General features: G+C 35.1%; 1 protein-coding gene across 34 annotated transcripts in view; it reads right to left on the reverse strand.

Annotated features, from left to right (window-relative positions):
- camk2b1 (calcium/calmodulin-dependent protein kinase (CaM kinase) II beta 1) overlaps positions 1-22,620 on the reverse strand; it is a 126,148-nt gene that overhangs the window by 65,985 nt on the left and 37,543 nt on the right. For 14 of the 34 annotated variants that reach the window (XM_056457560.1, XM_056457561.1, XM_056457567.1 and 11 more), the window contains exons 7-12: positions 10,705-10,807; positions 10,515-10,598; positions 8,581-8,675; positions 6,574-6,696; positions 6,369-6,452; positions 6,231-6,273 (exon numbers count right to left, since the gene is read on the reverse strand). In XM_056457560.1, coding sequence (XP_056313535.1) covers positions 6,231-6,273; positions 6,369-6,452; positions 6,574-6,696; positions 8,581-8,675; positions 10,515-10,598; positions 10,705-10,807 — 532 coding nt within the window. Of the gene's footprint in view, positions 1-3,426; positions 3,523-6,230; positions 6,274-6,368; positions 6,453-6,573; positions 6,697-8,580; positions 8,676-10,514; positions 10,599-10,704; positions 10,808-16,994; positions 17,068-22,620 lie in introns of all 34 variants that reach the window. The other 20 variants (XM_056457566.1, XM_056457559.1, XM_056457581.1 and 17 more) reach the window with 3 other exon arrangements.

The raw sequence follows: 22,620 nt of genomic DNA on the forward strand, positions 1-22,620 counted from the left end.
GGGTTTCATCCGTTAACATTGGCCACATTTTACTTAGAGTATGTTTACAAAATACTGACTAAGAAATCCATCCTAAAATAAAATATTAATCAGCTAAATTAAAAACTGACGGCTTGGTGGCTCAGTGGTTAGCACTGGAAAAAAAGGAAAATTAAGACCTGTTAAATAAGATTTAAGACCTACAACACAATATTGAAGTAGATTAAAGACTTGTTGAGGCCTAAAATTTAGCTTTTGAGATTTAAGACCTTTCAAGACTTCAAGACACTGCGGATACCCTGATTTAAGACTTTTAAATACTTTTTAAGGGCCTTAAATTTCTCTAAATTGATTTATCAACTTTTAATACATTTTAAGACCCCACGGACACGTTAGTTGAAATGCATTACAATTGGCATTGATTTATTTTGTGATTAATTATCAATGATTAATAACAGCGTTGGAGGAGATGTAATGAACAAAGCATCATAGAAATAAAGGGCAAGAAAAAGATTCAAAAGTCAATGTTCTTGATCAAATTATTATATTTAATAACTAAAGAAGTTCAGTGTAATACTCCAGCATAAAACTATTACAAAGGAATTGCGACTGTACTGTATAAACACTATGGACTAACATGAAAGCGATTTACCCTCAAACTGTGTACTGAGTATTCCCAATAAGCACTAACAGCAATTCTACATCCTGTTCAATTTGAATAAGCAAAAGTGAAAATAAAAACAGAGCATTTTTACAAAGATTAATCAAATAAAGGTGTGATACAGTGTGTACATTTGTCAAGAAGCTTTGACCATGCATAAGTGCACCAGATCCGTGTAGCCCATCACACCCCCAAGTTAGTGAACATGCATTAGTCCAACCTCTCATGCAGCATTCAGCACAACAGCAGGCAGACTGTTCCACTCCCCGAAACAGGGGTGAACTTCAACTTCACAGACCATATTGAAGACAGAGTAAAAAGGAAAGAAGGAAGAATATAGAGGATAAAAGTGAAGATGGCTTATGGGTGTCAGATAAAAATGGCAAAAAGAAAGTGATGAGAAGGATAAGAATAAACCAGATAAAAAGGGAGTGATTTATGGCACATATGAAAGGAAGAAATGATGGAGTCAACTCAAAAACGAAGAGCGGGAGGGGAAACACATTCATCATGCACGGATCTCGCTGTAGATCCTCTGTGAAATAAATAAAAGATGAATGAAATGATGATGACAGACAGATGAGAGGACCGATGTCTGGCTACATGACATCAGACATGAGCTGCAAGAAAGAAAAAAAAACTAGGTGAATGATGACATGAGTGTGCGTGTGGAGGACAAGAAAGAAAAAGAAGAAACAGCAGAAAAAGACAGGTAGAGGGTGAGTGATCATGCATGCGTTAGCCCCATGCAGAGACAGGAAATGACACCGAGTGACAGACAGGAAATAAGAAGATGATGGGTGGAGGGCAAAGTAATTTCTTAAAGAAAACAGACGGAAAACGAAGTGAAAACGAACATGGAATTTAAAAATAGACAAATAAGAAAGAAAAACAAAGAAAATGGAAAGGTAATGAATGGAGATTTATACATGAACAGGGAAAGTGACAAGGAAAAATAGAAAGGAAGAGGGAAGTAAAAAGAAAAAGGGAAATGAAAAATAAGATAAAAGAGATAAAATATTTGAAAGTAAAAAATGATATGAAAAGAAAACTGAAAAAAGTGAAAATAAAATGGGAAACAAAAAGGGGAACATAATAAAGTGAAACTTGAAAATAAATTGTTAATTAAGTTGAAAATAAAAAAGTCAAAAGGTTTTAAATAAAGAACTGGGAAGTAAAAAGGAAATTGGAAATGAAATAGGGAAAGAAAACAAAAATAAGATAAAAGAGATAGAAAAAGGAAAGTAAACGATAATAAGGAAACAAAAGAACGTGAAAAGTGAAAAGAAAATGGGAAATAAAAAGAGGAAAATAAAAAAAGTGAAGGTTAAAAAATAATTAAAAACATGTACAAGTTAATAATAAAAAGAAACTGAAAAGTAAAAAGGAAATAAGAAATGAAAATATAAAAATATATGGAAAGAAAGAAAAAAATATATTTATAAAACATATAAAGTAAAGGTTAAAAAAAGAAAACAAAATTATAAAAGTACGAGTTAAAATAAAATAAAAATGCAAAAAGAAAGAAAAAAGGCAAAAGGAAAGATAAGAAAAATAACAGAAAATAACATGAAAAGAAAAGTAGATGACATGAAGTAAAAAAAAAAATAAAAAAATGGAAACGGAAAAGAAAAGTAAAAAAAATTACTAGGAAATTAACATAAATAAATACATTAGATATTGCGTACGGGCCATAAGCATGTCAAAACCGCCGCCACATTTGTAAAGTGCTCCCAGGACAAAAGTTATTCAACCAAATTAAGGCCTGTGCCTTAATGTGCATACTTTACACCCTATATTATTGAATATTAAAACTTTTATTTACTATATTTACAGTTGAATCCCCCTAAATAATTAATAGCCCACCTGTTTATTTTTTTCCCCAGTTTCTGTTTAACGGGGAGAAGATTTTTTTTCAACACATTTCTAAACATGATAGTTTTAATAACTCATTTCTATTAACTGATTTATTTGATCTTTGCCATGATGACAGTAAATAATATGACTAGATATTTCTCAAGACACTTCTATACAGCTTAAATTGACATTGAAAGGTTTAACTAGGTTAATTAGGCAGGTTAGGGTAATTAGGCAAGTTATTGTATAATGATGGTTTGTTCTGTAGACTATCGAGAAAATATATAGCTTAGAGGGGCTACTAATATTGACCTTAAAATGTTTTTTTAAAATAAAACTGCTATTATTCTAGCCAAAATAAAACAAATAGAGCCATGGGAAAAAAATATTATCAGACATACTGTGAAAATTTCCTTGCTCTTAAACATCATTTGGGAAATATTAAAAAATAAAATAAAATAAAAGGGGGGCTAATAAATCTGACTTCAACTGTGTGTGTGCGTGGTGTATATATCTGTGGCTTCCGATGGCCAATCTGCCACTGCACCTTGGTCCCACATTCATTTCAAAAGAGTGCTACCCTGTACCTAAATGGCGGCTCTATTGATGCATTTCTTGCAATAGACAACAATAGCGTAGGCAACATCTAGTGTAAATATCTATGGGAAATTAAAAAGCAAAACAGTAAAAGTTAAAAAATGAACGCAAATGAAAAAGGTAAGAGAACAGAAAAAGGGGTAGAAAAAGGCAAAGGTAAGGAAAGGAAGATGCAAAAATGAAAACAAATTAAACATAAAAAAAGTAAATAAATAAAATGGAAAAGGACAAAAAAGAAAAAAACTGCAGCAGACCCTGTGCAGAGAGAGTAAGGGAATGGGAGGAATATGCAGAGAAGTTTACAGACAGAAAGGGGGAATTGGGCCCTGTACCTTGTTCCACCAGCCCTGCTGTGGTGCCTGCAGCCGCGGCTACTGCAGCCGCAGCCGCAGTGACCGAGGCGGGAGCCGTGGTCTGCCTGCTACCCACTAACACACAGGAGCGTGTTCATCCATACACACACACACATACCAACCCACACACAATCACAAACAAAATGAGAGGGAGGAACAAAGAGAGAGAAAGAGGGAAGAGGCAGAGTGAAAGAGAACCATTCATTAGTCTATGGGAGAAGAAGCTGTCAGTTATAAGAACACGTCAAACCAATTTTCTTTTCTTTTTCTTATTTCTTTGAGAGACAGGTGGCTCGTAACAAAATGATCCCCACTCAGACAAGACCCATACTGTCATTACAACCGACACACAACAAAGACTCAGAGGGAATCAGTCGTACAAATATTCAAAACTGCATTTTTTCCATCATCTGGAAAAAAAAGATCATCTCCATCATCTGCAGCAGTTAAAAGCAGAGCCCTGCATCACAGATCAGATCAGAAGGCAGAGAGTGCTGCTGTAACTACTTGAATTTCCATTAAGAATGCCATCGAAATAATAGAAAATTGAAAGAGAGAGGGATGGAGAGATTTTTAAGCCTTCGAATGCATGCTATTCTGTATTATGCATCATATCTTTGACGTCAGAGCTATATGAAAACCGCGAGATGGAGAAGGAAAGGTTGCATGTAGGTGGTAGACGTAAAGTAAATTATATAGACAGATTGGCCCCAAAAAGCACTTACATGTATGAACAGTTAAAAGTGCCTGAATTTCATTACAATTTACAGTGTTTATTTTTAGTCAAGGTATATTTTAAAATAATGATTAAAAACAAACATGACAAAATTAGATGTCGACGCATTAATTCAATTAAATAAAAAGTTATCGCAAGTTTCCATGACTTCTATCTGCGTAACAATGCATTTTGAGAAATATCAGGTTTTCTGTCTATAGGAAGTCAATGGGAGCCAATGTCAAAAGCATTACTGCATTATTGAATGTTTGAAGTTGTTAAAAGTAACAACTAAATGTAACAGATCATAAAAGTCAAGTAAATTTTCAGAGATAATCATTTCCAATACAATTATACATTTTCTATGGCTGCATTTACATTGCAGATCTCGATCAATCTAAGAATAAACTCCACGGTTGTTTTCAGCGACAGGCTTCAGCCACTGTTTAAACTCGTCTTTCTCCGACCAGGAGTATGCAAACTTACATTTTCCCATTTTGCCGTCTGTTTCGCTCTATGGTTTCGCTGCATGTCGAGAGCGTGACATCACTTTCACACGTTTGTCGCAAATTACATGATATCACCTGAACGGAGGAGCTTGGCTGAATGTGCCCCGCCCGAACCAATCACATGGATCGAGGAAAATAAATATATTTATGTTTTTTGGAACACTTTGAACAACACTTCAACAAGAAAAACGCGATTAAGACTTTTTAAAACCTTTTAAGGGCCTTAATTTTCTCATAATTAATTGATCAACTTATAATACTTTAAGACTCCGCAGACCCTCTGCTGTATACAAAAATGAGCAGCTTACATCATCTTTTAAAAGTGATTCGTATATGATTGTCTGCATTTACACAGCAAATGGCAAAGGTAAAACAACTAGGGAGAAGAAAAGAAAAAAAAAAAAGAGAGTGGGCGCTGACTGACAGCTGATAATAAGAGCACTCTTTTCTCCATTCCTGTATTAAATGCGTTCGCAGGGTTTACATTTTTTAAAATTCTTTTTGACAAGTTGTTTTACTTTAGTTTATGACAGAAAAGTTCTCATTATGCCATCTTCCTTTAATCTAGGCCTTTTTAAACCAGTAGGCATTTTAATGTAATGTCCATGGTGTGATTTATGCACGTGATGTATAGTCTATGCAACAGTGTTATATTAGTTTGGTTATGTGGCGGATGTTGCTCTCTCTCTTGTTAAAATGCCTAAATACTTGTACTACATGACAATATAAAAGCTTTTTTCCTCCTTGTATATGAGATTTAAGGTTTGGGACTCTGCTGAGGTCTGACGAGTTGACGTCATTCGCTACAGTTTTTAATGCTGTACGATTCGCATTGACAGGTGAAAATCTGATCTACCTGCTTACACTGCAGACACGAGGTCACAGATTCGATTCATATCGGATACATTTCCACATATGAACAAGGCCTGAATCTGATTTGAGTAAATCAGAATTCATGTGATTTTTTCCTGATTACACATACATGGGCCATATCCGATCTGTGCCACATGGGAGAAAAAATGCAATTGAGTCACTTTAGCAGTGCAGTGTAAATGCAGCCTGAAAATGAGGAGTTCTCTTGTGGCTAACTATGCTTAATAATTGCAATTTTTGCCAACATTACACTCTATTTTACATCTACTGCTCTATTTAAGTATAATTATTTTAGCAAATTACTCAAACTAGCAAAAAAAAGTCTTTAAAAATCTGATTTCAGGTATCATTTGGTTTTATTTCTATGACTAATAACACATTCAAACATTTTAAGTGCACACATACAGTATAAACCCTGTATAGAATGGACGATATTGCCAACAACTATATATAATTGTGAGTAAAAGATTTAGAACACAGACATACATTTCTTTAGCAGACAACAAATAACAAAAGCACATTGAGATGGAGTGGGGATCTAAAAACACACCAGACAATTCCCTGGAGAGCCATGGGAACATACACAGAACAGGCCAATCAGAAAACACACAAATCCTGTCAACCCTGCTGTCAATCAAAACAGTTCGAAGGTTAGATTTCAGCTTTGACACACACAAGTGACTTACCAGAGAAGTTTCTTGACACGAGCATGGTGGTGAGGATGGCGCCCTGCAAATATAGAGAGGAAATATTACGTACAGTGTGTGTGTACAATTAGAATTGAATGAGTATGTATGCGTGTGTGTGTGATTATGAAAACACACCTTGAGTTTCCTCCTGGCGTTGAACTTCTTCAGGCACTCCACAGTCTCTTGTCTGTGCATCATGGAGGCCACAGTGGAGCGTTGCTATAAAAAAAGACAGACAGACAGACAAATAAATATGCAAAACGTTGCTAGTGTATATCTAGAGCTGCATTCATCTGGTTTTGTGTTCAGTGTCCCCATGTGCACGCTGGAGAATACGTACGCAGACCCATGGGTGTTTGAGAGCTTCCTGTGCAGTGATTCTCTTGGCAGGGTTGATGGTCAGCATTTGATTGATGAGGTTTTTGGCTTCGGGGGTAACTGTGTCCCATTCTGGAGATGGAAACTACAAGACAAATAATAATGAAAAAAAAACAAAACAATTATTCATATGTATTCATAAACAGAAGCTAAAAAAAAGTTGCCCGGTCAATTAGAACTGAACTACAAATAAATGAATGAATGAGGCAACACGGTGGTACAGTGGTTAGCACTGTTGCCTCACAGCAAGAAGGTCTCTGGCTCGAGTCCCGACTGGGTCAGTTGACATTTCTGTGTGAAGTTTGCATGTTCTCCCCGTGTTGGTGTGGGTTTGCTCCGGGTGCTCCGGTTTCCCCCACAGTCAAAAGACATGTGCTATAGGTGAATTGGGTAAGCTAAATTGGCCGTAGTGTATGAGTGAATTCTTCTATGTGAAGCTGATTTGACACAATCTACATTGTAAAAGCGCTATACAAATAAAGGTGAATTGAATTGAATTGAATTGAGTGTGTGTGTGTGAATGAGTGTGCATGAATGTTTCCCAGAACTGGGTTGCAGCTGGAAGGGCATCTACTGTGTAAAACATATGCTGGATAAGTTGCCGGTTCATTCCGCTGTGGCGACCCCTGATGAGTAAAGGGACTAAGCCGAAGGAAAATTAATAAATGAATGAAAATAAATAAAATCACACACAAACCTTGCATTCAAAATGAAGTACATCCAAGACAATAAGAATATAATAAATAAATCTAAAGAAATAAATCATCGAGTGAAATTCTATTTTCTCTCCATTTCATTAATTGGCAAAATTGTAAAAAGTAAATCAGTCATTCAAAAAAAAATTATCAAAAATGTTAAAGGGAGAGTTTCCAAAAAATGAACATTTACTCACTAATTACTCACCCTCATGTGGCTTCAAACCTTTAGAAGTTCCTTTTTTTGCAGAAGACAAAATAAGAGATTCTGAAGAAAGCCGAAACCACTTCCACAGAAGGAAAAATTTATACTATGGAAGTCAATGGTTACTGCTTTCCACTTTTCTTCAAAATAACTTTGTTTTAAAAGAAAGTCAAATAGGTTTTAAACAATTGAAGGGTGAGTAAATGATGATAATTTTCATTTTTGGGTTAACCATCCCTTAAAAATTCAATTATAAGCACACAGAGCAAAACCTTTCCTATTGGACCTATGATTACAATTACAATTACAATTAAAATTTTTAAAATGATTTTATTATAATTTTTTTTATGTGGAGGTCAGGATTTGATTTATATGTATGCCGTATATTATTTTATTACTCAATGTACATTTCTGAAATGTTTTTGCGATAAAAACGTTAGGATTTCCAAATACAAATATATATATATATATATATATATATATATATATATATATATATATATATATATATATTTTTTTTTTTTTTTTTTAATTATAAGCACACAATCAGAGACTATGAGCTCACGTTAAACTAACATAAAATCTGGACTTGTAGATAAAGGGTTTTAGAATGTGAAAATACACAATACAGTTTTTAATTAATATACTTAAGATTGCATATTAGTATTTTACATCAAAGTTTGTATGAAACTTTTCATGAAATTCGAATGAATATCAAACTAGACAGACCTGTGCCAGCAGCAAGGTTCAAACGCATGATTTTAAACATTATTTGAACTCATTGCATCACTGGAGCTTCTCTAAAAAACATCTCCTACGCTCATTTAACATTCATATGACAGACATGTTGTACAAGCTGGATAAAATGGGAACATCAAAATGTCACAAGTGCATCTCAAAAGTCAAGATTGGACACGTGTTAGAGAAGCAACTGTATATTCATGAAATGCATACTTGAAAAACAATGAGAGCAAATGTTAATCAGAACTATAAGTGGTTGTGATATAGAAGGGAAAGATGAGGAAAAAAAACAAAAACAAAAGTAGTACAAAACTGGTTTAAAACTTACATCGTAAGCTCCAGCTTTGATCTGTTGGTAAAGTTTGTGCTGATCCTCATCCCAGAAAGGTGGATATCCAACCAGCAGAATGTACAGAATCACACCTTTAATTAAAAATTGGAAAAATATTTTTATTAAATAATGACAAATTCTAATGATAGCTATAAGCAGCTATTTTAAGGCCGTTTCAGACAGTTTAGGCCAGCTAAACGGTGCTTCCAGCTAATATAATTGGCTTCATATTCAAGAAAAAAATGCTAAAACCAATGAGGTCGCTGAGCCTCTGTGCTGTTGTTTGCTAGTAGGCTTAATTGGCACAGGTCAATTGGAAATAGTCACTCTCATTGAAAATAAATGGCTTCTTGTCTCTGAAAATCGGTGCCTGTCTTCTTCCTGTGTAAGCATCCATTTAGAACCCAGGTGGAAAAAAGCTCTTAAACCTAGCCTTAAATTGTTCTTTTATAAAGCACTTTTAATGAAAACAAATGTGCAAAGTGCTGTAGAATCAGAAAAAATAGAACAAAACCGAATTAGTGGTTAAAAACATGTGTCCAAAATCCCCTCTAAAACAAGCCAGCTTGCCCAAAAAAAGAGACTGGAAAACCCACTTAAGCTAATAAGACCAAAAGTTGTGCTAGGCTTATTAATTTTTGTACAAATTCTGCCATAATCATCGTTATGTGCAGTGAAAAGCATATTTTATATAATACAGACTAGCCTGGTTTTCATAAAAAAACTTTGCATTGTCTTATAAATGTGATGTCAAAATGATGCCATTTGCACCAACCAATGTTATGCAATTAAAACAAAAACTAATTTCATGATAAGCCATCATAAAAATATAACAAAGATTGTTGGTAGTTTTACATTTATCAGCCACAGTGAAATGTTAAATTTTTTTATCTTATTTTTTACATATTTCCCAAGTGCTGTTCAGCTGAGAGAATTTTTAACATTTTTTAAATAATAGTTTTAATAAGTTATTTCTTATTACTAATTTCTTTTGTCTCAGCTGTTGAGAATACATTATATTTTACTAGTTATTTCTTAAGATACTAGTATTCAGCTTAAAAGTCCAATTTAAAGGCTTAACTAGGTAAATTAGGTTAAATAGACAAGTTAGTTTAATCAGGCAAGCCATTGGACAAGCGGCTAACAATATTGAGTTTAAATTATTAAAAAAAAAAATTATTCCAGCCAAACTAAAAGAAATGAGATATTCTCCAGAAAATCTAAAATATTATAGGAAATAATGTGAAAACCCTTGCTCTGTTAAACAAATGCACAACAATGTCTTTAAAGAATGATCATGTGACTTTTACATACACCAGGTACAGGTATTTACATATTTTGATCTTGTCAGTTTCAGTGGTAATTAATGTTATAAAAAATTTAAAGCTATAGATAAACAATGTGACCTTTATTGACATTGTTAGTTTGAAACTATGTGTTGTTTGGGATGGTCATGCAAAGTATGGTATAAAAACTGGGCAAACACATAAGGTGACCCGTAAATGTGATAAAAAAAAACCATTTCAAGCAAGTGTAAAATGTGTTTCCATTTCAAGCAAGTGTAAAAAAAAAAAGTTTTTTTGCAAAAGCTAAGTAGCTAATAATCAGAGAGCAAGACCAAAAACTATAGTGATGAAACTAAGCAAATATGATCATCAAGAGGAAACAAAGCAGTCAGCTCCCATTTAGTCATATTTCTTAAATATTAGCAAACCATATGGATTAACAGAGAAAGTTAATATGCTGCTGTGTATTTGGGCAGCACTAGTTTTAAAACCTCCAAGATACATTTTTTCAGCAGGAGTTGTGGAGAGTCGAGTTGACCTGACCTCTTGAGTGGAGCTCTTTTGATTTTGGAGCACAACACAGAGACCTCATGTTGCCCTTTTCACAAGGAGCATGTGCTTGTCACTGCATTTGAGTTTATTTACCACAGGCCCAGATGTCCACCGGTTTGCCATATGCCTCCTTCCTCAGCACCTCAGGGGACAGGTAACCTGGTGTCCCGGCAAATCCTGTACGACACAGTCAAGCACACATACTTCGACATACTGTACTCTTGAAGGTAAAATCATGTAGGAGCATCTCAATATCAGACCACATGCAATGTAGATTACATACCAAACCATGCCTGCTGGTCTCCCTGCACCTCAATGGCCAGTCCAAAGTCGGCCAGCTTCACAGCAGCGTTCTTACACTTACTGGCCAAGAGCAGATTCTCTGGCTGAGGGGAAAATGAAGACAACATTTCTCCTGCCTTAAACACACTCACAATAACAGACGCTCTGTGCATGCTGACACAAGAATAGACCATCAGGTATCTATCACATGTTCCTAACACACACTCAAAGAAAAAAAATTTGCTGCTTGAGATTATTGAGATTTTTTGGGGACAACTTAATTGTTTTATGTTCAATCCACTTAAATTTGTTGATTTGTGTTGGGACAACATGAATGAATTGTGTGGAACGCTGCATTTTCTTACAGAGTAAATCCAGCTTGCATTTAACATTGCTGATTTATACTGATTCTGGGAAATGTTTGCCGAATATTGGGTTTGGAGAACTTTGAGTGCACGATGCTGCAGAAAACACTGTGTTTGTCTTGAGCGGTGAGAAGAGAATGTGTGCGTGCGCGTGTTTTCCTCCCAACTGACCCAGATTATCTAGCCTCATTATTCTCTGTCACTGATGGATGCTAATAATGTGATATCCCCTCTAGTGCCTGTGATGCTTCCACTAGCACAGGCTTGACACTATCTTATAAATCATAATGCTAGCAACTCTATAAATGCAGGCTAACAAACCAAACACACACCAGTGCCTCAAACACATACACACACCTTAAGCACTGCACCAGATATTCAAATCTCAAACAGATTTCCCTGCATTGCAGTGTCTGGAGGATCTAATATCTACTTCCCTCACTCTCGTTTTTCATTGTCAACTGCAAGTACAACGATCACAGAGCTACACTGTTAAAAATATTCGTAAATTAGCAGTTGTACGTATTTTGTGATTCATCCATTTTTCACGGTTTATTTAAGCCTTTGAATTGCATTTTGGAACCTTTAGCATTCTTCCAACAACTTTTAACCTTGAAAATGAAATTAAAAAACTGACTTTTAGTAACATTTCTAATAGTTTATAGTGATATATTGTCTGGGTTATTTAACATTTTTCAGTTAGTTTACAGACTTATTGCTCTCTATATTAGTTTTTACATATATTATTTCAAACTACTAAAATGTCAATGAAAGTCTAAAAGTACAAAAGTAAACTGCAGAGTTGATTTTTCAACATCAAAAGTCGACAGAGCAGAGATCAAGCTCCAATTTATTTTAAAAACTTTTCTTTTCAACTTTCTGTAAAATAAGCTAATTAATAGGTGTTTGAATGTATATTTAAAAGTATTATTTGTATATTTGTGCATGATTCTCAGTTGTTTTTCAGTTTATTTATAGAGTATTATGAGACTTCGCATTATTTATGTTTTCCAATTCCTAAATACCTTGATCTTTTTTCTTTTACTTATTTATAGAACTTATGAAAACATAACACTCAATAGTGTACAACATGTATACATGCTACAAAATGTTATTCTAATTATCTTGAAATTAAATTTTGATCTCATAAGTTTCAGTTATATTTAATTTTATAGAACTTTTAAAGCTGTAGATAAACAAAGTGACTTTTATTGAGATTGTAAGTATGAAACTATATATTTTTTTGGGCTGGTCATGCAAATTATGGTACAAAAAGTGGCAATCAGTTGTAAGTATATATACTGCCTGACAAAAGTCTTGTGATCGATCGCAGTTGTAAGTGCAACAAATAATAACTTGACTTCTAGTTGATCATTTGGAAAAGTGGCAGAAGTTAGACTTTACTGATAAATCATCTGTTGAACTGCATCCCAATCATCACAAATACAGCAGAAGACCACTTGGAACCCGCATAGACAAGTTTCTCATTGAAATCAGTCAAGTGTGGTAAAGGAAAAATCATTGTTTGAGGTTACATTCAGTATGGGGGTGTGCGAGAGTGGATGGCAACATCAACAGCTTGAGGTTTCAAGACATTTGGGCTGACCATTACATTACAAACCACAGGAGAGGGCAAAATCTTCAGCAGGATAGTGTTCCTTTTCATAATTCAGCCTCCACATCAAAATTCCTGAAAGCAAAGAAGGTCAAGAAGCTCCAGGATTGGCCAGCCCTGTCACTAGTCATGAACACTATTGAGTATGTCTGGGGTAAGACGAGGAAGGAAGCATTAAAGATGAATCCAAAGAATCTTGATAAACTCTGGGAGTCCTGCAAGAATGATTTCTTTGCCATCCCAGATGACTTTATTAATAAGTTATTTGAGTCATTGCAGAGATGTATGGATGCAGTCCTCCAAGCTCATAAAAGAAACATACACAATATTAATTCTTTTTCCACTGCACCATGACTTTATTTTCTATACTGTACATTATTTCTTTCAATAAGACTATTGTCTGAGCAAAGTCAGACCTTACTCTCCTAATTAAATAATTAAAAATCAAGGCATGATCATATTTTATTTTGGTAAAATAAGCGAAATCTAGAGGCCTTCAGATTTCATATAAGCCCCTTCGGATACTAAAGGAACAACTAGAACAAGTTATTATTTGTTGTTCCTAAAACTTGGATAGGCGACAAGACTTTTGTCCTGCTTTTACATACATACATACCCTTTTTTTTTTACAGCTGCATTCAATAAAGCAAATATATTTACAAATTGCTTCAATGTAGAGCAAATTTGAAATGTTTCATTTTTAGCCAATGAGTATTTACTTTTATTGTTATCGCTGTTCCATAACTCTTTTACACAATCACCCCACCACCATCTAGATTTTGTCTCCATCCTCACCGATATAGAATAGCAAAGTAGAGTGCTGCCAAAAAAAATACTAATATTAAAAACAAAGAAGAAAAAAAACTAAAGAAAAACGAGGTTAAACATGCACGCTGCTGAGGGCTGGAACACCGGGAGCTAATCCCTGCCTTAAAGCACAGTGGTGGGAGGAATTCTGATGAACAGCACCCTCTGAGAGCAAATCTAGCAAAGAAGATCTGCCAAAAAGCTCTCTCCAGCACTCTTTCATGAACGCATAACCTCTGCAGTGAAATCCATAGCTTGACTTCCGCACTAAAATCTCTCCATCATGTGCACAGCTAAAATACATGTTTACATGCGGACGCTGATAACCACACATACACACGACTTGGTAAACTGGTTAAGCTCCCTAGTTTAGCATGTCTATTTTTTGTGTTCCTTTATGTGTGTGTGTGCTGCTCTTTTCTGCAGTGGCATTCCTGTCATGCCCACTCAGATTCCCGCTGTGGAGAAGCGTGTGCCCCGAGCTTCCATTTAAAAGGGCACTCCAGTGTGGGCAGACACTGATAGCGTGAAACCAGAGTGCTGGTACTGTCAGAGTAGTGTATGAAGCTGACCGCAGCAACACCATTTAGAGCTTTCACCTGGTTTCTTTTTCTGTAAAGTGCTACACTTACACTGAAGTTTAAATCAATCACATACGAATACATTCTGTTGTTGCTGTACATTTTCTATATAGAATTTTTGGTTTAGTAAAGCTGAAATGGCTTGGCATCTACTTTGTTAGCACTACTGTACTTCGATAAGCCATGACACTTAAGCATGATATGCCTAAATTAAACCACGTAGGACGAACATTGATGTTCAATAAGTATTTAAATAAACAATTTAAGTCAGTTTAATGACAAATTTTACTAAGTCTGACTTCAACAACATTACACTGCATAGTCTAGGGCTGGGCGATAAAAATCGATATTTATTGACGGAACACCATTGTCAATAACGCTAAAAAAAAAAGTTCAGTATGATGGTATGAAGCGCTATAGTTTTATTAAAGTGTGGCTGCGGAGTGCGCACCTTGGAAGGAATGCCAGTAAGCTTAGGGTGTCAGTTTTTTCCAGGCACGCATTTTCCAGGTATACCTAGTTGAAAAACATCTGAACTTTTCGGAATGCTGCGAACGCGCTGTGATTCGTGCAAGTAGAACTATCCAATCAACTTCACACTTTGTATGGAATATACACATTTCAGTAAGACAAACACAGCACATCCAAACCCTGCAGTGCTTTTTACTTTTCTCCATAAAATCTGAAAGATTTTTTTTGCATAGAGGGTAATGTTGCAATATGTATCTGAATAAGGATAGCTGGTTCCTTTACTTTAAAGCTCAGATTTGATGATCATAATTTGTTTTGTTTACAGAGTTTGAGGTTTACATCATTATTATTGACAGCTTACAGATGATGATCTACCTTTACCATTGCACACAAATTGTAACATTTTATTTATCAAGTTTAAGAGTCTCTGTAACACTTATGTTTATTTTATAATGAAGAGATCAGATGTTTGGTTTAAATATTTTTGTTTTTCATTATTAAAACTATTTGCCTTGGTAATGTTGGTCAATTAAACTAAAGTGGTTAAATAAATAAAAAATCCTAATATTACTAAATGTATTGTTAAAAAAATACTCAATAATTATCGATATCGAATGATATGAAACATGATATCGTGATTATTATTATATTTTTTTTGCAATATCGCCCAGCCCTAGCATAGTCTATGGAATACTCTTCCAACAGAATTGATCACATGCACAGACTACAAGATTTTTTTCATGCCTGACCAGGAGGTGGTTTTTTGTCAAATCATATTTACACTGAGTGTTGTGTTTGATTTGTCTGCGTTTAGTCTGTATGTAAGTGAGTCTGTATGTTTTAAATGACAATTTTAATTTATTTTTAAATATATTATTATTTTCTTTGATTGTATTTAGATTTACCTGTCCACCTGACCGCAGGTAAAAAGTAGCAACTTTGCTAAAACCTGACACAACACATCTTTCCTTTTCAAGATTAATGTATTTTTGTGCATGTCCCTGCTAAATAAATAAATAAATTCAATTCAATAAGTTTAGTTATTCAAATAATAATAAAACTGTACCATTAGAATAAAATGTGTGTGGGGGGGTGCTTTATAGAGCTGCAATGCTTATAATGAGACAATGTAGCATTAAAAAACATTTTATATAATAGAAGACATAAAAAAATCAATAAAAATCTAAACACTTTAATGAAATGCTGCAATTATGTAAAGTTTAATCAGCTAAGAGGTCAGGTAGTGATGTATTGATCTACTCATAAGTGCATAATTCATAAAACTGCTGAATGTAGTAAAACTGGAATGAACATATTTCATGTCTCCTCAACAGAACAAAGAGTACAGTGTGTGTGTTACTTGAAAACTTGAATTTTAATTTCTTCTGAAAGGTAACTACTTGAAAGAAGCTAGTTTGTTTAGATTTCAGCATCTGGCAGCAGGATAACACATATCTGGACTCATATTATTAAAGCATACAATAGAAAGTGTATCATTTTTTCAAACCACCATAAAGTAAAAATGTTTTCTCAAAAGATTTGTGCATTTTGAAGAAAACCTGCAGATAAATAGGTGATACAACATTACAGACACAGTTAAAAAACCATTTTCACATGCAAACGAGACAAAGACAATACAAACAAGCAACATTTTGAAAGAACAATTTGTATAATTATTAAGAACAGAAAACATGCAGCATTCATTCTGAAGCGCTTTCCAAGCATCACCCTTTTCACCAACAAACCGCAAAGCATTAATTACATGTCCACACAGAGACATAGGCGCTCCTTGGTAGTAAAGATAAGCAGGCTAATTTATGAGCGGCGGTTTGCTCTGTAATCGAACAGCAAAAGCATGCTAGGTAGCGTGACATTAGTCGAATTATTTCTAGGAACAACATTTCCCAGAAGCACGCTGCATTTTAGAGGAAGTCAAAGGTCAGAAGGGAGCTGTCAAAAGCTATTACGGTGCACTCAAACCTGGACATGATGACTGGTCTGGGACCCTGATGTCTACACTGACTCTCTAAGAGCAATCTAGAAGATTAAAGTTACATTGTCGGGCTTCATTAAATTTGGCCTATATTACTATTTCAGATGTTTCTACTTGGAAGTGTCTTTAAAGTGCACAAGAGACATTTGTTTTGAAAATTAATCAGTCCCAGTGCACAACCTTACCTGAACATTCATGATAGTGAATTGATCACCAGCAATGGCCACAAACAGCAACACAAACACACGTTTGCTGCGCACTATCACTGTGTGAAATCAGACTGACCACCAAAGAATCTTTTTGCCCAATTTTCGCAGTGAGACCAAACCTGCTATTACTTCAGTCTTCGTTAAATCGACACAGCGATAGGCACAGATTTCCAAATGTACCAACTTTTAAGAGCACATACACTTGTTCACACAATTGAAGGACAGCGATGACATCACATTCGTCACTTACCTTCAGGTCTCGGTGCACCACGCCCATTTGATGGCAGTGAAGCACCGCCTCCAGGATCTGCTGGATGCAGTGACTGCATGCAAACAGCAGGGGGCGCAGGTTAGTCTGAGCAGCGCTACAGTCACGTGCACAGGCCAAGAGATGAGGGGGATTTGGGGTAGGTAGAAGTGTCAAAGGGAAGGGGCAGGGCATCCCTCTAGACTCTAGCCTTGCCTCCATGTAACTAAATACTAATATAAATTAACAAAAACAGTAACCCCTTTAACAAAAAACAAAACAAAAAAACTGTGAAACCGGAGTTTGATTTCACTTATTGTTAAACAGCAAAACATCAAAAAATTAGATACATGGAAGCAACGCTGCAAGTCCACAGAGAGTTTAAGATTGTTTGTTATTAATTTCTTTTGTTAATATATGGAGGACCTGTTCGATTAAGTCCTGTTTGCGAAATCTTGCAAAATACAAGACTTCCCCAATGGAGGACATAAGAATTTGACAGAATCGTTAGCACAACCCTACTGTATCAAAAACAAAGTAGTAAATTAGATATTAGATTCAAACATTTATAAATTCAGTGTACGTTTTACTACTATAAATAACTTTAATTGGAATTTTTTTTAATCTAGGGGTATATTCACTCAGGGGAAATCTATTAGGTTCCTTGCTTTGGTCTGGACCAAACGCAATTTGGTTTTTTAAAATTTTGTGTGCTTCACTTTTAAGGCTGATTTATACTTTCGCCTGAACCATGTCACAAACCTCCGCTGACTGCACACGCACCTCACGAAATGGACAAGGCTTTTATACTTCACGCATTCGCCTTTATGATATTCTTAAAAACGACCGGGGGTGGGGTCAAAAGAAACTGACCATAAAATCAGATGGAAGTAGGAAAATTCCGGAACTACGTCATATCATTAAAATTATTCAAGATTTTTAGACTAATTATTTATATATTTTTTAAATTATTATAATCATTAGAAAGATTTTTATAACCAATTCAAGATTTTCATTATTATTATTATTTTTTTTTATTCATATCTCGGACAGTTCTACTTACTATAGTTTTTAAAATACTAATGACATCAGAACATGGTTTGCGCTACAAATAAATTTTTTATTAAGAAAAGGATTTTTTTTTTATTTTGCCCACTCTATATATTTCTGTCTAGATAGTTTGTGTCCTTTACCTGTATGCTAAAACGCAATAATGGTCCAACATTCCTGAGTATCATCACCAATAACGCCTAGAAAAACTGTGCATAAGTATATTGTAAACCGATAGGCTTAAATATACTTTTCCAGTTATCAAAGAAATAATTTGTTACTTCATATTTGTTTTGTAACTATTAAATTGTTTTAAATTCAAAATTGTAATCTATACATCAGTGTAAAACCTATGAATGGTGAAAAAACATGTGCTTTAATTGTGTATTAAAACCACCTGGGTCTCCACGTTTGGCATTGCCTCTCTTTTGGTTTTAACAAACATATCCCTCAAGTTTTTCTAAACTTTAACAAAAACTTTCTACCTTTCCTACTGTTGTTGCAATTTCTAGCCAAGAATTATTGGTCATCTGGTTAATCCTTTGATCACGCATGAATGGATCATAAAGATGTCTATAAGGGCATACCTGTTTCAGACAAAATCTCTTCAAAGTGATTCATATTCAACTCAAATGAAAAGCGGCACCACGCGAACTGTTCGTTCAAGTCTCAAAAAATTGTGCGCTCTGCCAGGCGAAATCATGTTGCGCGCACCCAAAGCGAACCTCTGCAAACACTGTGATGACGTCACAGTCCCTGCGTGCACTCAAGCGAAGTAGCGAATAAGCCAAATATAAATCAGCCTTTACACTGCAGTTTTTTTAATGTGAAGCAGAAACCACCAAACGAAACCACACGTGTGCTAAAGTCAGATGTTTATTGGACAGAAATGCTTGGGCTCCTGGGGCATGGTGTCTGCTGTGCAACAATCAGATGCAATGTCTGAAGAACCGCCACTGACAAACTCTTGCCGTAGCTCTAAGGGACTGTTCACATATCATGTCTTTTGCTCGCACATGTTCTTTAATAAGATGCAACCAAAGTAAGAGCAATGTGGTTGTGACGTGTATTATAGGTTACAGTCAAATGTAGAACAGCCAAACACCGCAACACCTTTCTCTTTTACCCAGAAATAAACTTGTATCAAAGCTAGAGCTGTGGCATAGACTGGGGTTTGTTAGTGGTGATACATTAGAGTGTGCGGCTGATGGTTGCTTAGCAATGGCAGACGCCACGAGCGCACAACTTAAACTACAGGATCCGGATTGAGGTCACATCCTAAACCAGGGGTGTGAAACTGTGATCCTGGAGGGCCGCAGCCCTATATGTGTAGGTATAGTGTATAGATCGTCACTTTTTTGGTGATATAAACATACCCAGTCCTTTTTTTTCAATTTAACAACATAAAAACGGTGGACCAAGTGGAGCGGTTTTCAGATCGACCACAAATTGGCGTAGGAGTGCGGCCCCCCCTGCCCACCGAATTGACTGACAGCTGCGCTGCGTATTAACATGTCTCCGTAGTCACGTGTATAATCATATCAACAAGACCAGACGTGCGCAAAGTAACTGGTAATAAAAGGTCTGTTCAGTTTGCTAGGATCATTAATCATTATCAAATGCGATCAAGAAGAGTGAATTTTACAAGTTTAAAATGTTTTAAAACAGCGCATGATTGTAATGAATTACAGCGATTTACTTCAATCCCGGTTTGTGGACGTTAAATTAGGTTTATTTTGTACATTGACATAACAGATATTCATACAGCAGTGGATATTAACCTGTATCCTGTCACATTTGCATGCAAAAACAGTGCAAATCTAAATGCGCGCGCTGTCTGTGTGTGTGTGTGTGTGTGTGCGTAAAGTTTGTAACGACATTGTGTGTGAATCATCGTTGCAGTTCCACAACAAATGCATCAAATACTCATTGGTAAAGTTCTTACTGTAGTATTTCTCACAAACGCTACGTGAGATCTCCTTCCTTTATGTCTGAGGCAGCCGAGGGAGGAGATTAAGGCACGCTGAAAGGCACATAGAAATGGTGGGCGGGAAGGACTAGCCTTAAAGGTGCAGTACAACAAAACTGCTACCTGATGCCAAAGGTATAAAATAGAAACTTATAAAAAGGTATAATAAAAAATCTGATGTGTGTTTTGAGCTGAAACTTTACAGACACATTCTGGAGGCACAAAAGACTTATTTTAAATCTGAATAAAGGGGTAACCTAGGTGCCATTTAAGTAAAGCAGAGTGATTAATCAAGATGTCACAATGGGCCTTTGTCCGTAGTTTTTAATCAGTCAAAAGCCGATCGTCTAAGGACAGTTCGGTACGGTTATGGTTGTTTCTTCACTGAGCCTGGAACAGCGTGGCACGATTACAAAACATTCTCGGCACGGTTATACAATCGTGATGGACCGTGCCGATAGAATCTGTATGTCAGGGAAATTAACTCTTTTACTTGGTAGCACCGGTGCTCCCAACTTCAAATATTTAGGAGCATCCACCAAAAATGAATGAGAAATTGTATACCTCACATGATATCGCTCAGGTCCTACCCTCAGCATATAAATAAATCCACGCAAATTTTAGAATAAAGGCCTGCACCCAACACAAATTGAAAATGTATCTAAAAAAATTGGGCTCGAAAATTTAATACCTCATCAGATGACGTTTATTACTTTTTTAATGCCCTTAATTTTGGCTAATTTCATTTACTACCTTTAACTTCCCCGCGGACACCCCGAATTATAAAGATAGTGTAATATAAATAAGGCTTCAGAGGTTTACATGACCTAGACACAACCAATTATAATCGTAAATTAAAAATCATACATGTATATTCAATCTGACTTATTGAACAGCTTTTTTATGCCAACAAATGTAATCTACAACATTATGGCAGCATCCTTTACCCTTTGGAGGTTTGCTAATTGCTTCCTGCAGCTTTACTCTGCTCTTCCCCAGGGCAGTAAAAGAGGTTTTCAGAAATTAAATTATAGATGAACACAACTGTACATCTATACTACATTTGACAAAATATAGTGACACAAGCATGTAACATGGTTTGAGTGCATGTGTTATAGCAGTGGTTGAAAAGAAAGCTGTTTGTTGTTCTGCACTAGTATGGTCTATGCCAAGGAAAACTGCAGGCATGATGGTTTCATTATTTAACGTCCCAAAACAATATTTGACACCCAAGTGACAGTACACTGAGGGTTAGTGTGTTTGGTGGAAAAATAGAAGGTGACATCAATTGTGCGTATCAATTAATGCTGTAAATGACTCTCTGTGTTGAAGCTATATTAATATACAGCACATCCCTTGAGTGAGTCATTTGAAGAGGGGGAAAAAATGCCCAATAAGGGGGCTTTAAAGCTGTTCTAGAATCACACAGCACATGGAGGGGGAAAAGTATGTGGACTTGCGAGAATACAGTGAGAGAGCTGTGTGTGTGTGTGTGCGCGCGCGTGCGTGCGTGTGAATGAAATTAACTGTAGTGGAATCTTGAAAGTGGCACCTTCACCTACTCTGTGATTCAGAAGTTTAGAGTTTGAATTATTTTAACAAATCTATGCCTTAATTCAGCAATTAATTTGATAAAAAGTAAAATAAAGACAGCTATAACCATACAACATATTTATATCATTTAATAAATGCTATATTTTTCAATTCACGTAAGAATTTAGATGAACAATAAAAAAAGAATAACGAGTTAGGCTGTCCAATTATTTTTTAAATGTAAAAATAAAAAAGATAAATAATATTATTAATACACATTTGTTAAGGATTGTGTGACACTAAACACTGCATTAATGACAGAAAATTCAGCTTTGCCATCACAGGAAATAAAAATAAATAAATATAAGGGCATTTTAACTTCTAATAATAATAATATTTTAATAGCAAAAAGTATACTTTTTTTATGTTATTACTGTGATGTATCATAAACAATCAGCCCAGCCTACGCTTTTATTGAACGTTCAGAAAGATTTGAAAGTATTAAAGAATTAAAAACATTATTCTGGAAATCAAATGCATTTTAGCTAAATATAAATGTTATAATAGAGGTATATTTTAATATAAGCTTTTTTTTTTAAGTAGCCTAAAATTAAATTGGATAAAAGCTCCAAAAGTAATTCGCTTTTTTTTCCCTCCCCGCTTTTGGAATGAAGCTTTGCATTGGACACTGTTAATCTTAAAGCCAATTTAGTAAGTCCAATTAATATTAACTAGCCATTTTGCAGACCCTTCATAAAAAACGAATGGCAAAGTTACCATGAAATTTATGAAGACACCATTTAATTTCAATTAGAACCATTTCAATCAGCAGCAAAAAAAAAAAAAAAAAAAAAAAAAAAATTATATATATATATATATATATATATATATATATATATGTATGTGTATGTGTGTGTGTGTGTGTGTGTGTGTGTGTGTGTGTGTGACCACATATACACATTAGAATATTATCCTGTCAATATATTTTGCCATAGAAAGGCAAAAAGACAGTATAAAAGTTCTGATTTACATAAAAGCATAAGCCATTTAAAAGCAGTCTAGTCTTAATGACCATAT

Source organism: Danio aesculapii, chromosome 5 (genome assembly GCF_903798145.1).
Source record: "Danio aesculapii chromosome 5, fDanAes4.1, whole genome shotgun sequence".
In the NCBI taxonomy this organism is placed as follows: Eukaryota; Metazoa; Chordata; class Actinopteri; order Cypriniformes; family Danionidae; genus Danio; species Danio aesculapii.